A 14,517-nucleotide genomic window follows, 5' to 3' on the forward strand; every position below is an offset into this window, starting at 1 on the left:
TTCTAGATACAGTTCCAAAACAAAATAATTTATCGTTTACCTTAACCAGGCATCAGTAATGAGACCTGTACATCCTCCAGACTAAATACCACCTCACATTTTTACTGGCTCAGGTAATGAGAGGGAAGAGTCTGATGGGGTTTTTCTTTTCTCAAGAGCCACAACATTCTAATGATTTTGAAGATTCTAGTAGCTTATTTGTTGCCTGGTCATTTTGTACATATATGTACAAGATTTTAATCTGCTGAAGGAAGCAGCTGGGTTACTTTGGTCTAGCATCAACTGAGAGGTTAAAAGCCAGCTTAAAGTGTATCCTACTGTATAATAGCCATTATGGTCAATTGGTCATTCTGTGCAATTAAAAGAAGGCTATGCAAATATACAAATTGTGTTGGAGAAGCTGAAATACAATAAGCACAAACAGGCCACAAGTGAAGAAAAATTGATTTGCTTTTTTGTGACAAAACTATGAGACTGAATATTTTTATTGGCATTTTTAACTGAATTGAACAAGGTAATAATGTTTTTTCTGGAAATATTTTGGAGGCACGTTTAGTCCCTTCAGTAAATTTTCAGAGATTTGCAGGCAGCATGCCAGTATATATTGAAGCAGTCCAACACCTTATGAAGATAAATTAATTGAGATTGAGATAAATTCTCTCAGTGTTTCTACCAGTTTGTATTTGGAAAGTCATGGAAAGATTCCTGAAATGGTTCACATAATGCAAAAGAAGAACATTGAAAAAAAAAATCAGGGTTTATTTCAAAAAGGGTATTCCTTCACAGCCTGATTTTTACTGAAATAAGCAAGTTTATGGATATTTTGTTGAAAAAGTCTAAGAAACCACTGCAAGAATAGCTAACAAGCTTTATGTGAATTTTTGTCAGTCACGTATGATGATATCCACATTATGACCAAAACAGGGAATTCTGGGATTTAGACAGTTCAGATCTGTGTATAATTTTACTGACAGATTAAACAAGATCTACAAAATTTACCATCAATCTCCTTCAATTACTGAAAAATGTGTATGCAGACCAGTGTCTTCATTGGAAAAAAACAACAACTTAGAATTCCAAAGTACAATGCAAAGTACAATAAATGCCATCAATATAATTCCCCTCATAATTATAAAGATACTTTGAATAGATCAGCCTTCTTGTCGAAGTACCGCAAACACCAGCGTCAAGCCCGCTGGATTGAAAGAAGGACGCCCATAAGAAAAGTTGGTGTCAGATCCCTGATCACACCTGATCTTTCAAAAATGTTTCAATCAGACATGAAAATACAAACTCAGTCTAAAAATTGTTTTGAGTTTAATTTAGGTGGGGAAAAACCTGCAAACTCCAGCATACAATAACGGTTATTACATTCCCTTCGCTCTGCACAACAAACAGTAAACCATCATTTAAAGAATATAAACATAAATACTTGGTTTCACAACCATATTCTGTCTCGTTCTATGCTCCTGCTAGCATATTTGTCCAAACCAAACAGGCTTAGTAAAAGTCCTCATTTTTTCAACACCTTCTCCAGATAACCAATAAATCTTCTCAGGTTCACTCTGATGTTATCCAGCACACACAGCTGCTGAGGGCTGTATTTGCCTTTTCCTTCTTTACGAATCTGGTAGTGGAAAAAAAAAAAGAATTGTTATTCAAAGGAGAATTCACACAATGTAGTGGCGAGATAAGAAAAAAATAAATGTGCTTCGTATATTTCCAGGGAAAAAAAGCATAGCTGAAAAAATATTGAGAAATTATCAAGCACACAGATCGGTAAAGATGAATTTATCTTTGGTACCTTGGTCTTGAAGACAGGCTGTAGTGCCTTCAGTGCAGGCAGCAGACTGATGTTTTTTGCAGCCGTCTCTGCCTCCTCTCCATCCGCAAACACATCAAACAAAGCATCAAGGGCTTCTCCACTTACAACGAGTTCAGGATCCTTTGTGGCAACTTGAAGCAACGCATTTCCGATCATCTGTGGAAGAAGAGGTTCTTAGAGGAAGAACAACTTTTCCAAAAGAATAAACGAGAGAAAGAGATACCTGGAGGGTTTCTGCAGTGCCCTTCTCTTTGGCTAATGTGCTGCCAGTGATGCCAAGAATGGCGACGGCGTTGACCCTCACGCTGACAACATCACAGCGGGTGGCCGTTTCGCTCAAGCTCATCAGCTGCTGGGGGGTCATACACTAGCAAAAACAAAAGCCAAAACACATAGATACTGAGCTGTCAGGAACAAAAACGGTCAACAGAAGCAAGTGTGAAGTGGCAGTGGATTATAAAGTTCAGTTCAAGGCGGAAATTTTACATTCAGGTCTGTTTTTATGCAGTTACCAAAGACGGAACTAACATATGGAATATTATTCAACCTGTACACTCCTGTCATGTGTTCTGCAGCCATAATAACAAAGACTATGTAATTAGGCACAGGGAAATGTAGAATCAAGCATTTTTATCATTAACCCTCAGCTAGCAGCTAAAAGTCGAGATACCTCGACCTCGGTTGCACAGACTTTGACCTACTTTTGTAATCACCAAAACTGATTTAGCTGTTTATTTAAATAGTCGCGTCTTATCTACCTGTGGGATATTTTTGGAGGCAATCATCTGTAAAAGAGATCGCATGGCGCTGATGACAGCCTCTAGAAACTCCTCGTCTTTGGGAATCTCTGAAAGAAACAAATGTAGTTTCGATTTGTAGTTTCCATTCTCACAATCTTTTTTTTTTTTGCATTCTTTAAATAGAAAAATAACAAATGGTACTATAATACTGCAGATGAAGTTTTATTAATGTGAGACCTGGAGCACCAAAGACCAGAGAGGAGAGATGCTGTGCTGCTTCTTGCAGGGCTGTTGCACCACCCAAAGACTCTGCATCCATGGTGGAGAGGATACTGTGGAGGCAAGTCAGTGCCCGGGATTGAACGCGCTCCATCCTAAAAACAAGGTGAGAATTTTTATTTAAAAATTTAGAGACTTTAAAAAAAAAAAAATTCATTTATTTATAAATGAGAAAGAATAAAGATAGTTAAACTCAGACAGTGAAGTTCAATGGAAGAAGAGAGGTGGTTTACTTTTTTATCAGGCCTCTCCAGGAGGGATTTTGATGGCACAAATCCAGAGTTTCCTTTTTAGGGAACTCTGTCTTCTTCAGAACCTTAAAACAGGAAAAAAAAGGAATATTATGGCAGCCCTTTTACATTTGGGAGTGGCTGCGTAGGTGCATATAAACTGTATGTGAAAGTGAGTTCTCTATGAAACTGCACAAACAACTCAACCCATTCAGCCTGGGGGAGAAGATGGGTGAGGTTCACCACATAATCAATCTAATCTGAAGTTTGTAATTACAGCAATGCAAGCTAAAATGACAGCTTAACAACATTCACAAGCGCGTCAAAGCTTTGGTGATGAACTGGCTGATGTGTGACTGAAGAAGCAGACTGTCATTTGCCTTTTGTGGTATGCTGTGGTTGATCAAAGCCCCTTGAACTTCAGCTGACAAGCACAATGGAGACATCAGATTGGACACTCCATCGCAAAGACCATCGGGACCCATGTCACTTTCATCACTGCTTGATTCCTCCTCCCACTCGTCATCAGAAGGGTCTGAACATGTGCACACACAGAGTTAATTAGAGAAATTAACAATGAAGATGTTTTTTTTAGGTTCTCAAATGAGACCTTTGTGTGCATTTCTTGCTATAACAGTTTCTCCGATAGACAAACACATAGTTGGTGACTGTGTCATAGGAAATATATTTGATGAAAAGTGCCTGGGGTCAGCATGGCTGTCCGTGGCCACACCGCTCACCGTCAGAGCAGCACATGTTGACGATGATCTCCAAGGACGTTTGCTGGGCTGTCAGCAAGGCCGTTGCCTCCCTCAGCTCCTCCTTCCCCCTCTGGACAAAAACAATCAGCCATGTGAGTCAACATTCTACTAAAACAATGCCTTTTAGCACTCTTATCACCCAGACTGGGTTCAGCTGACTGTCACAAAGAAAAATAATCCTACAGATGCATTCCACTATGTCCTTCTTGCGGTGCAGTGAGCATTAAAACCCAGTTCAAGGGTGCTGCTCCTGAAGGAATAAGTGTAAAACTGTGTTTGCATGATAATCTTTTCAGAATCTTTACACTGGTACACAAGAACAACCCAAACAAACCGCAATATTAGAGGGTATTCTGGTACGTCTTCATGAATGTCACCCACAATCCTAGGACCTCGGCTCTGACTGAGCTTAGAGGGACAGCTCTGTCTCGCCGGAGTCAGGTCTGGGGACTGTCAACTTGGTGGAAGCCACAAGTTGGTCCTCAGCTGAACCTTGTTGGGTGTCCCTAATCTGCTCCCCCCTAAACCCGACAGTTTGTCTGCCCTGTCGCTCTGGCTCACATTTCAGCATGACTCACACACCACCTTTTCACCAGGCATTAATGTGCACCTCAAAAACAAAACAAAGAAACCCTAACAACAAAAAACTTGAAACCAAATTGAGATTAACCCTTTAAAACACCTGAGAAATGGCCCTAAACTTTGACTTATGAGTCATTAGAACCCCAACCCTAATCACTTAAAATTGGTCTAAAAAAGCCAAATGAAACTAACTCAGTTTTCTTCCAGTGAAAAATGCATAATAAGAGCCATAAATTCTTCTACCCCAAATGCCCTCTGTCAAGTACTGAATTAGCCAATAGGCAGCCACCAATGGTTTTACTTTAAGGGATCATTACAGCATCATGTACACCATGTTATAATTAAATATTATTAAATTAAATATATATTATTTACTTTTTGTTCAGCATAATTGGAAACATTTGCATTTTTACAGTACGCTCTCGTGCAAAACAGAGCGTATGCTCTGTGCTGATGAATAAATTAGACAATGTGCATATAAGACAATGTGCATATAATAAAATAATACTGGTCAATATCTCAGACTATTTTACATACGAGTAGAAGAATGCAAATGGCAATACATAAGGGTTTACTGATTTCAACCTCTATGCCCAGAGGCCCACAGGCTGAAAGTACAGAATTTTAATACTAAGCAGAGCATAACTAATTCAATACCCATATAACGGATCAGACAGTTTAGAGGTATGAAACAGCCAATTCCTCAACTGTAACTGTCCTTGCTTTGGTTTTCTTAACTCTAAATGGGCCTAAGAGATTGCAAGAGTTAATGCGTACAGGCAAGAGGTCAGAGACGTCATTATCAACTTTCGCAGCTTTTCCATTCCTCTTCTGTTTAGATGCTTCCTCCTCTTCAATCATCTCCTCCTCAGCGAGCTCTTCTGGAGCTTGGCCCTCTATGTCTGACACAGCTGGGGCGTTTCTGTGGCGAAGCTCCTCTGCTTGTCTAAGTTCAGGTATTAGCATACCTGCATCCAAATCCAGGCATTGTGATAAGGTAGCTACCACAGCGTTGACGGTCTCGGCCTGACGAGCAGCAGGCAGACTACTCTTCATGTTCCACAGCGTACCTGAGCAACACATCAGACGGAGTTCAAGCTCAGGAAGGGGTATGACACATTACAATTTACAGACTCCTGTGCTGGTCAATTTGTCTAATTGTGGTTAAGTTTAGAACAACAACAAAAAAAGACATGAAAAGGGACAAATTGTACCTGCAGCCAGTGTCCTGAGGAGAGTTTGTGTCACGCCTGGTTGAGATGACAGCAGCACATTCTCCAGGGCTCCGAGCACAGCAGTGTTCATGCTACAAAGCAGCTCTGGGTTATCCTCAGTCACAGTGTGCAAACAGTGAGCTGGGGAACACACAGAGGAGAGTGTGCTTAAAAGCTGAAACTGGGCACAAAAGCTACAAGCTAGCTTTGTTCTTGGAGTTCCTTGCTGGTGTTAGTACCATATTAATAGCACAGATGTGTTAAGCATCCTGTCAGTACTTGTTAGAGGTGTGTCGCCTAATAAATGAAGATGGTTAGAGAAAACCTACAAAATGTACACCTTTATTTAATAAAATCTCAACGTTAAATAGCAAATAAGAATAAATGCTTTAGACATACCAGCAGATATGGCTAGTTCCAGGTTGTGTGGGTGTTTCTCCAGGCACTGAACAACCACATCCAAGAGACCGGATTTGTTAAACACAGACAACGCCTGGCTGCTGCTTTCACTGAAAGACAAACAAATAATACAAAGCATGCCTTAGGTCAATAAGAGTGATTTATCAGAGACGATGTCAGAAAACTAAATTCAAGGAATAAACTCACAAATATATGAGGTTTTCTGGATTTCTTTTACTTTTATGTAGTTACTAGACATAGAATACCCTCATGAGCTGATCATTAACCAACAGCAAAGGACAGGTGAATGGATGATGTTTTGGCATGTCCCCAAAGATTTTACAGTCATAGCAAGACCTGGCCGATTATGTATGTGGCCAAACTGACCTTTCTGAGCCAATAATAATTTTTAAAAAAAAGCCTTCTATGAAAACAAATAAGGTCAACTTACCATAGATTCCACAGCAAGTGTACAGCTTCATTGGCTACATCCTCCACTGCATTACTTTGGTCTTTCATCGACACAACGGCACTTTCAAAGCCAGCACAGCACTGGAAAGCAAATGTGTTGCAAATGTGAACAGAACAAGTAAAACAGGTCTCATTTTTCCAATCATTCATCTGAACATATTTAGATCATTTCTGACCCTCAAAAATTTCAGAAACTTTTTATGGGTAATTTAAGTTACACAAAGACCAACACTGAGCTTGGATTTGATGCCAGTGTCCATTTATATATAACCACAACTATATTTGCTCTGAGATACAAACTAATTGCTGAGGATATTATAGCTTGATGTTGCTGTAACAGCTGCTGATGAGGAGCAACTGAAGTGATGCGGTGAGCGAAAAGCAGCGATGGAGTCTCACCTCTCTAAGCAGTGCTGTCAAAGGAGTCATGACGTCGTGCTTCACCATGTCCTCACACACCTCCTGACCTCCACATGCACTCAGATTCCTGTCAAGGGAACACACACACAGACGCATAGTCATCAGTCACTCAGAGGAGACTCGCGGTCAGAGATGCTGTTTGTAATTGTGTGTGTGTGGGAGAGGAAAGCAGAGGGGTGGGGGGGGAGCCGGGAGATCCACTGTGAGCAATGGTTTTGTTTTGATTTCGAGGAGACAAAATGCTATTTAGGGTTTACTGAAAGGCCTCAAATCAGACTAGAGGTTAATATTATAAGAAGAAGAAATAAATGTTACAGTTATGATGATGGTAACCGTTTCAGTGGCTGCAACGGTTGTGACAAAACAGGAAGAACACCTAACAGGCAAATCAAATCCATTTTGCCCATCTGCAAATATCAATGAAAGCATCCCTGTTAAGCTGTCAGGATTGTGAAAAATTACAGAAGCCACCAAACCAAACCAAAAGTCTTAAAACAGCCCAATGCCTTGATTGTAGCATGGCGCCCCCTACAGAATCAATATGACACACAGTACTGTACTCATCATGCACAGCATGGTATTACGCACATTGTACAATACTGTGCAAAAGTCTTTTCTTTTTTTGCCAATCAGAGCCTTATCAGATGGTGTTGCAAAGGGATTAAAAAGATCTGACAATACTTTTCTGCATTTGTAATTTCACAGCCAGGACCATATTTTACAGATGGCTGTAGACACTCACTGCTGTACCTCCCTCTGTACATATTGACAATTTGAAACAAAAACATTCAAATTTATATATCCATCTATATCTATTAGACCTGTTGCCACTTTCATATTTTCATTCCAGTTCTTGATGTGATTTGGCATGTCTTAACCTTTTCTCCCTTAAGAATGTCTTCTTTCCAGCCAAACCTAAACTGAGACCATTTCTTATGAGACTTTAGTGAACAGGAAATTGATTAACTAAAAGGCCAGATGTAGTTCTCACATCTGTGCTGGATTTGTTTTATTTCTTAAGGACATGACTTTCTGATACCGTTTCATTTGCTGTAAGCCTTATACTTCTTCTGTCATCCTCACACTTCTTTTTAAATAGCTATTTGGGAATTAACTTGTTGGTGCAAAAACACTATTTTTTAAAAAGCCTGGAAAACTATTGATCAAGCCCACATTAAACAAAATGGCAAGCAAGGCCGTCACCTTGTAAGAAAAATATAAAGAAATAAGGGGTGGCTCAAGACTTTTGCACTGGAAAAGTACTAGAAACATTCTGTGAGGTTTAATGCAGTCGTCTCACAGCAGAAAGGTCCCAACTGTGAACATTTCTGTGTGAAGTTTGGATGTTCTCCTTGTGTCTGTGTGGCTTCTCTCTGGATAATCCAGTTTCTTTCCACAGTCCAAAGACATCCACTGTAGGTTAACTTGTGATTTCTAAACTGGTTGTCTGTCTGTGTTAGCCCTACTAGACTGCTGACATGTTCAGGCTACATCTCAGCTTTCACACCTAGGATAGGCTCCAGTCCACTCATGACTCTGAGGTGGATAAGCAGTTAAGAAAAGGGATGCGAGGATGGGTTTAGGCAAAGCAGCTCCCTGTATAGTGTAGAAGCCAACAAATGCCACCCACTCAGAGGTAAACGCACTGGACTATGAGCTGTGCTATTTGTATTCTTATATGCACCTCTCTCTGTGAAGCCCGAGAAAAGTTCAGTTCTAACACCACACTGACTGAAGTGATTGGAAGAAAAGAGCCACAATTACATTTTCTAATGTTTTCCAGGGCTTTTGTTTCACTTTCTTTAAGCATAGCAACTTTTGTAGACACATTTCTTAGCTTTCTGCATTTTCTGTTGCAGTATCAACAGTGCTCACTAAAAACTAGCACACAATACATGTATTATGCATATAAGCAAAAAGCATGTGTAGCAGGTAAACTAAAATATATATAAGGGAGCCCAATGAAATGGCACAATGTGACTCATTTTATTAATTTTTTTTATTATCCAATAACACACTTTTAAAAACTGCAGAAGCATGTGACTGACAACTGACTTCCCTCTACCTGCACCTGACTTTCTTCACAGCAGGAAAAGCACTAACATTACTAATGTCAAGTAGTAATCTGGGGCACACAAATGGGAGAGAAATTAAGGCATGTGGTCAAGCAATAAACGTCCTCACTTGCTGTAATCGAGAGAAGAAAATATTAAAAGCATTGTCTTGCTAGCATAAACAGCCTCTTCTTGATGATTCTCACTCCATCGCAAAGTATCTACATACAACTACACTGTTAACCAAAGGAGGTTTAAACAGCCAGAATGATAATGTGAGTGTCCCACTCCTGCCACTGAAACAACTCTGGCAACAACCCATGCCAGGAACTGGCTCTTTGAGGTTTTCAGCAAGTTTCATTAGCTCTTCTGTTAGCAACAATTTGCTGCCCATGTGCTTCATGGAGCCTTGGGCACCCACAACTCATCATCTGTTTGCCAGTTGTGGGACCTTTAATTTGTCACATCATCCATAACCATGGGCTGAGCTTCCACTGCTATGCTGATGATACACACTTATCATCAGCATAACAGTCACTTCCCTCCTCTGTGCCTTGTAAACTGCCTAAAAGACATCAGAATTTGAATGTCAGCAAACTTTTTCAAATTGAACAACAATAAAAATGAACTCTTGGTTGTGGTTCCCAATTCAAAGCTCCCAAAGAGGGAGGTCTCTGGAGGTCAACAACATCAAATCTATCTCTAAGTCTGCCTTCCAGCACTTCAAGAACACATGTCCATACTAAAACCTTTATTCTCAAACTCTGCAGCTGGCACCCTCACTCATGCCTCATCACCTCCTACTTTAACTACGGCAATGATGTTCTGTTTTGGTCGACCATCCCTATCCTTATACCTCCACCAGAGACTGCCACTTCGCTTGTGCCCTTGCTTATACAAATCACTGCAAACTGACAACACAGAAAAGTTCAAATATGTTTTATGATGACCCCAGCACTAAAATGGCCCATTCTAACAACAAAATAGGTCACACGTGTTGATTACTTGTGAGATGACCCGAGTGGTCCAGGTCTTCGTCAAGTGACAGGAACCCAGATTATTTGTTACACCCAGACTCACCTGAGAGCTCCAGTAGCAGTCTCTCTGACAGCCAGGCTCCGGTCCAGCAACATGGGACCCAGGCGCCTAACAGCATCCCTCTGGAGGAAACCCGGAATGGTCTGACTCTGCTGCACCACCCGAGAAATACTGGCACATGCAAACTCTCGCACATCAGCGCTGGGACTCTGCAACTATAGGAAACGTGTTTAAAAGCACGTGACGCCAGCTATTCAAAATGTTAGAAACTGCAAAAATAAGAGCTCTTAAACTTTCAAAGTTAGAGACATTCGTGCAAGAAGAAGCAGTGTGTATTCCTACTTTCTCAAGCAACTCCGCAGCTGGACAGCTATCGTCACCATGCTCTTCCTCCTCACCGTCTCCTTCCTTCACCACAGTCACCGGCAGCCCGACCGAGTTGAACTGCGGACGTTTAAACTTAGTGGTTTTACTTTTACCCATTTCGCGTGATTATTAAAGTGCGAGTTGCGCGTATAACGCGGCGTTTACTCCCCTCTTCTTTTCTCTGACACTGAGTTTGTTGCGGATCAAACACACGCCCCGGCTTCTGCCTTGTTGGAGGCCATGTGGAAGACTGTTCCCTGCCGTAAAGTGTCGGTTTCTAAGAGAAAGCACGACGCTGTCGCAAAAGCGCACAGGCTACGCATGTGACAAACTCAATAGGAAGAACAGGAGAAGGCAACAAGAAATAAAGAGACAGCCCTGATATTCCCACGTCTTATGAATTTATTTATTAGGCAAATAACCTTTAAAATAGAAACATTTTAGATAAAATAAATGCTGAACAGAAACAGAAATATACCCTCACTCTGAATGTGTAAAATATGTCAAAGGTTACATGAATAAATCAGCAGCTTCAATGATGACAACACAGCAACACTGTTAAAAAAAAGAAGGGCCTCTCAGTTCATTTCTTTGCTGAAAATGCATTTCCCATCATACTTCATCTAAGAGCATCCAAAGGAATTGAAGACAAGAAGGCAATCAACAAAGATGAGGCCTGACAGAACCCAGGAGCGTGTGGTCACTGGATGTTTGGTCGTGGTTTCAGAATAAGTTTCCCCGTCTGCGAAAAGACAAGAAAAAATTAAAAATAAAATAAAACCTTAAATTTTAGTAAAATGGTTTAAAAAAAAAAAAAAAAAAATCACCATGTTGACTCACATCATCACAGGACATGTTGTATTCTGCTAAAACTGTGCGGCAGCGAGCAGCAATACTGCAGGGGTAACGGTTAAAGACAATAACCAGGAATGGAAATAGGAATAAATCCACTATGTGATGTTCCTCAACCTGACAAAAATCAGCTTTGGACATCTGCTGATACCATGTACAAAAACGGAAACTATTGAGAAATCAGTAAACTCAATTCTTTACTGTGACAAAGACGATGGGATTCCAGTCAAACAGGCTGTTTAGGAAGGTGAATGAAGTGACCTAAGAGGTATCTGCATGGAACCCAAAAGAGCTGGTCAAATTCTCTAAATACTAAAGAAAGATGCTTCAGTACTTTAATAACCTCCTACAACAAAATGTACACCAAACCACCCTTTATGAAACCAAAGTCCATTCACATCAAATAAAGTAATTAACATAGCTGACAAGTGCAGTGCAAATCCTGATTAACAGTGCATTTTCTATTCCATGACATAATCTCCTGATGTGGTTTTGACCCTTCAACAACAGGCTGTTAAACCCACATGTGGAGTCTAACCATTTACACTGCTTCTTATCAAGCTGTTGTCTTGTTTGAGGCCTGTTTACATATAGTAGGAAAGAAAGCTTTATAAATATAGACTATGGGCAGAACTAAGGCAGGAACTAGACTGAATCATCTCTCCAGTGCGAAGAGAAAATATGAGTTGACAGGATGGCCAATGTGGCAAACATTTCAAGTTATTTCATTTAATAAGATACTTATTTAAAACTAAAAGTACAATTTTTCCCTCCAGATGTTCTCTTTTTATATGTCCTGCACAAAACACAAGATACAAAAGTATCTAAGACGAGCTTCTGTTGTCCATCTTAGTTTCACCATGGCAGACCCATGTCGACAGCATCCACCATGACACTGTTCAGCTGCCTGATATGAGTATAATCAGATTTTCTGAGGACCCATGAACTTATCACAAAGTTCAAGATGAAGAGATTAGGAAAAACCACAGCCTGGGAATTATTTTATCTGCAAGGCAACATCAGGCTAGATGTAAACTGTAAGAAGTCAGTTTAATTTTCTCCACACTAGCCACCAGTACACTACTGCAGATGTGTGTGGTACAGTAAACATAGGAACTTAACTGAATTAAATTGATGGGCAACTGTCACAGATACCTGATCCAGCTACATGAGTCAGTATTATATTACGCTAATTTGTGTTTACTGAAGTAGAAAAAACAAGGATACATTGACGGCGCCACAACTCGTTTGTGTATTCCAGCGAAGAAGAGAGCTATTAGAGTGATGCAGCTGATGGTGAAGAAGGGATGATTCCATAGGGATGAAAAGAAAGATACCTGCATAACAAAAGGAAACAAAGCAACATCAATCTGGACGAGAAAATATTTACTTTTACAGATGTTTTTTTAAGGATGTGATGACAACATCTAGCACCAGTGCTTGTGTCTGCTATTTTATTAGAAATTAATTATTAATTTTTGCTCCTAAAACTTTTATGCCCCATGCTATTGATGATCAGTTTTTTTAGGGGGGAAAAAGTGACACTTTTGGATGGATGAAAAATGTATTTCTTTTTAAATGTAACTTTCAATTTTGAAATTTTTATGTTGCCACTGGCTTTACTTATGAAGTTATGGAGGCTCAGAAATGCATGAAAGACAAATGAAGAAAGACAAGATTTCAGCACGCCCATATGCACTTCAAGGACCTTTAACTTGGAGAGTTAGAAAAGAATGAAGGTAAAATTTTGACTGACTTCATTAATCCTGTCAAAGACACTGTAAGAAATAAATAAATACAAAAATCTGGAAACCATCTTCAAATTTGGCTGGTCTTCTATTGAATGAGGAATGAAAAATTTTCAGAAAGGTGGAGACCTCAAACCATGAACACATCCAGGGAGACAAGCTAAACGTTCGAGATATGCCACAGCTGATGGAGATATTCAGACAGGCAGAGATAGAAAAGAGGCTTAAGGGACAGAAAAACTTCTTATAAGACTAGCCTAAAATTTGACCATGTGGTCAGTTATAGTTAAAAACTGTACACATGTGCAGACACTTAACCTGGATTAGAACTCACCTAAACTGTACTAATACATGAACAATTATCTATTAATGCATGAGGCTGCTTTTATTGGATCAAAAGTTATAGTATATATATGATTTATCTTCGAGTCAGACTTTCTCCACAAATACTTACTTTCTGTGTGTCTGGGTCTATTAACCAGTTCCAAGCTCCAGTAGCTGTACAGACAGACACCACTATCAGTATCACTGAAAGAAAACATAAGAACAAGAGATTAAATCAACTCACTGTAGAGTTTTAGCTAATAGTTGCAGTTTGAGACCAACATGAACTTCTTTCAGGTTAATTGCAATATCAAAAAGATGTCAACCATTGTAACTTCTCTGCTGTTGTTACTTACTTCTCCACCTGCCCGTGGCAGGTTGCAAACAGGAGACATACTCTGTCAGTCTTCTCTCAAAGGCCTTCAGGTCTGCAACAAAACAACAGGACCATGAGCAGACGCTGTGTTTGGACCAAGGATTACGCAGGTATCCCCAGAAAAGCTTTTTTTAGTCTCTTCCCCAAAAGAATGTCATGAAATTTAATCTTAAAATAAAGCCAGCCTTAGCCCTATAGCTCAGTTGGTGTCATCACTCAGTTGGTGTCATCAAGTTGTAAACTGAAGACAGAAACCCACCATTACTTAAAATGAAGCTCTTAAATGCCCTGTAGGTTTGCTACACTTTCACTTCCAAGCTGATCATATTCCCTACATATGTTTAAAAAAAAAAAAAAAAAGAAAAAAAAAAAGCTGCTGGCTATAACTCTACGATCCCAGTTACAAAAGCGGGGGGGTTTAACAATTAAACATGTGTTTGCGTGTAAATAATGAAGGGTATCAGTGGCTGAATGTTTTGTCAGTTAGGCTAACGAGCATGCTAAGAAAACTAGCCGGCTAACGCATCGTTACGCCAAAATTTCACAACCCATCTTAAGACGTTTGCTCAGTAAACATTCCGTGGCTTTAGCTGCAACGACTATACCCGCTGAAACTTTACATTTGATTAATTTGAGTCACTTTTACTGTTGATTACCTTCGGCCTGTTCCAAGGAGTTCATGTCTGAACCACTGTCTATGGTCTGAGAAGCAGCTACAACACCCTTCCCCTCAGCTGTAGGACAGGCCTGCTGACCAATCCTGATCGAGTAAGTGCGCAGCTAATATGATTGGGTGTGACCCAAATAAAGGGCGGTGCCAACGTTGAAGTCCCGCCTG

The 14,517-nt window shown here is 40.1% G+C and overlaps 2 protein-coding genes across 2 annotated transcripts; both read right to left on the reverse strand.

Annotated features, from left to right (window-relative positions):
• Window positions 1-1,508: 1,508 nt before the first annotated feature.
• heatr3 (HEAT repeat containing 3) lies at window positions 1,509-10,646 on the reverse strand. Its single transcript, XM_085168539.1, has 15 exons — window positions 10,356-10,646; window positions 10,056-10,228; window positions 6,901-6,988; window positions 6,482-6,582; window positions 6,031-6,140; window positions 5,632-5,772; window positions 5,195-5,487; window positions 3,815-3,905; window positions 3,455-3,609; window positions 3,078-3,160; window positions 2,803-2,939; window positions 2,584-2,672; window positions 2,049-2,192; window positions 1,805-1,981; window positions 1,509-1,627 (listed from the first exon to the last, which is right to left on the reverse strand). Exons 1-15 carry the CDS (start codon window positions 10,494-10,496, stop codon window positions 1,514-1,516), a joined length of 2,037 nt encoding a protein of 678 aa, XP_085024665.1. The 5' UTR covers window positions 10,497-10,646; the 3' UTR covers window positions 1,509-1,513.
• Window positions 10,647-10,758: 112 nt separating this feature from the next.
• cnep1r1 (CTD nuclear envelope phosphatase 1 regulatory subunit 1) lies at window positions 10,759-14,460 on the reverse strand. Its single transcript, XM_085168654.1, has 6 exons — window positions 14,336-14,460; window positions 13,660-13,731; window positions 13,434-13,507; window positions 12,459-12,568; window positions 11,220-11,274; window positions 10,759-11,121 (listed from the first exon to the last, which is right to left on the reverse strand). The coding sequence occupies exons 1-6, from the start codon at window positions 14,358-14,360 to the stop codon at window positions 11,080-11,082; spliced, it is 378 nt and encodes a 125-aa protein (XP_085024780.1). The 5' UTR covers window positions 14,361-14,460; the 3' UTR covers window positions 10,759-11,079.
• Window positions 14,461-14,517: the final 57 nt, after the last annotated feature.

The sequence above is a fragment of the Neolamprologus multifasciatus genome, chromosome 1, assembly GCF_963576455.1.
Source record: "Neolamprologus multifasciatus chromosome 1, fNeoMul1.2, whole genome shotgun sequence".
Lineage (NCBI taxonomy): Eukaryota > Metazoa > Chordata > Actinopteri > Cichliformes > Cichlidae > Neolamprologus > Neolamprologus multifasciatus.

Excerpts from the sequence above, each read along its gene's own strand:
- heatr3 (XM_085168539.1), bottom strand. The coding sequence starts at position 10,496 with ATGGGTAAAAGTAAAACCACTAAGTTTAAACGTCCGCAGTTCAACTCG. Across the intron at positions 6,141-6,481 it reads CACTTGCTGTGGAATCTATG|TGAAAGCAGCAGCCAGGCGT; the intron begins GTAAGTTGACCT and ends TTTGTCTTTCAG. Across the intron at positions 1,982-2,048 it reads GCACTGCAGAAACCCTCCAG|ATGATCGGAAATGCGTTGCT; the intron begins GTATCTCTTTCT and ends CTTCTTCCACAG.
- cnep1r1 (XM_085168654.1), bottom strand. The coding sequence starts at position 14,360 with ATGAACTCCTTGGAACAGGCCGAAG. Across the intron at positions 13,508-13,659 it reads TGCCACGGGCAGGTGGAGAA|TGATACTGATAGTGGTGTCT; the intron begins GTAAGTAACAAC and ends GTTTTCTTTCAG. Across the intron at positions 12,569-13,433 it reads TAGACCCAGACACACAGAAA|GTATCTTTCTTTTCATCCCT; the intron begins GTAAGTATTTGT and ends TTTGTTATGCAG.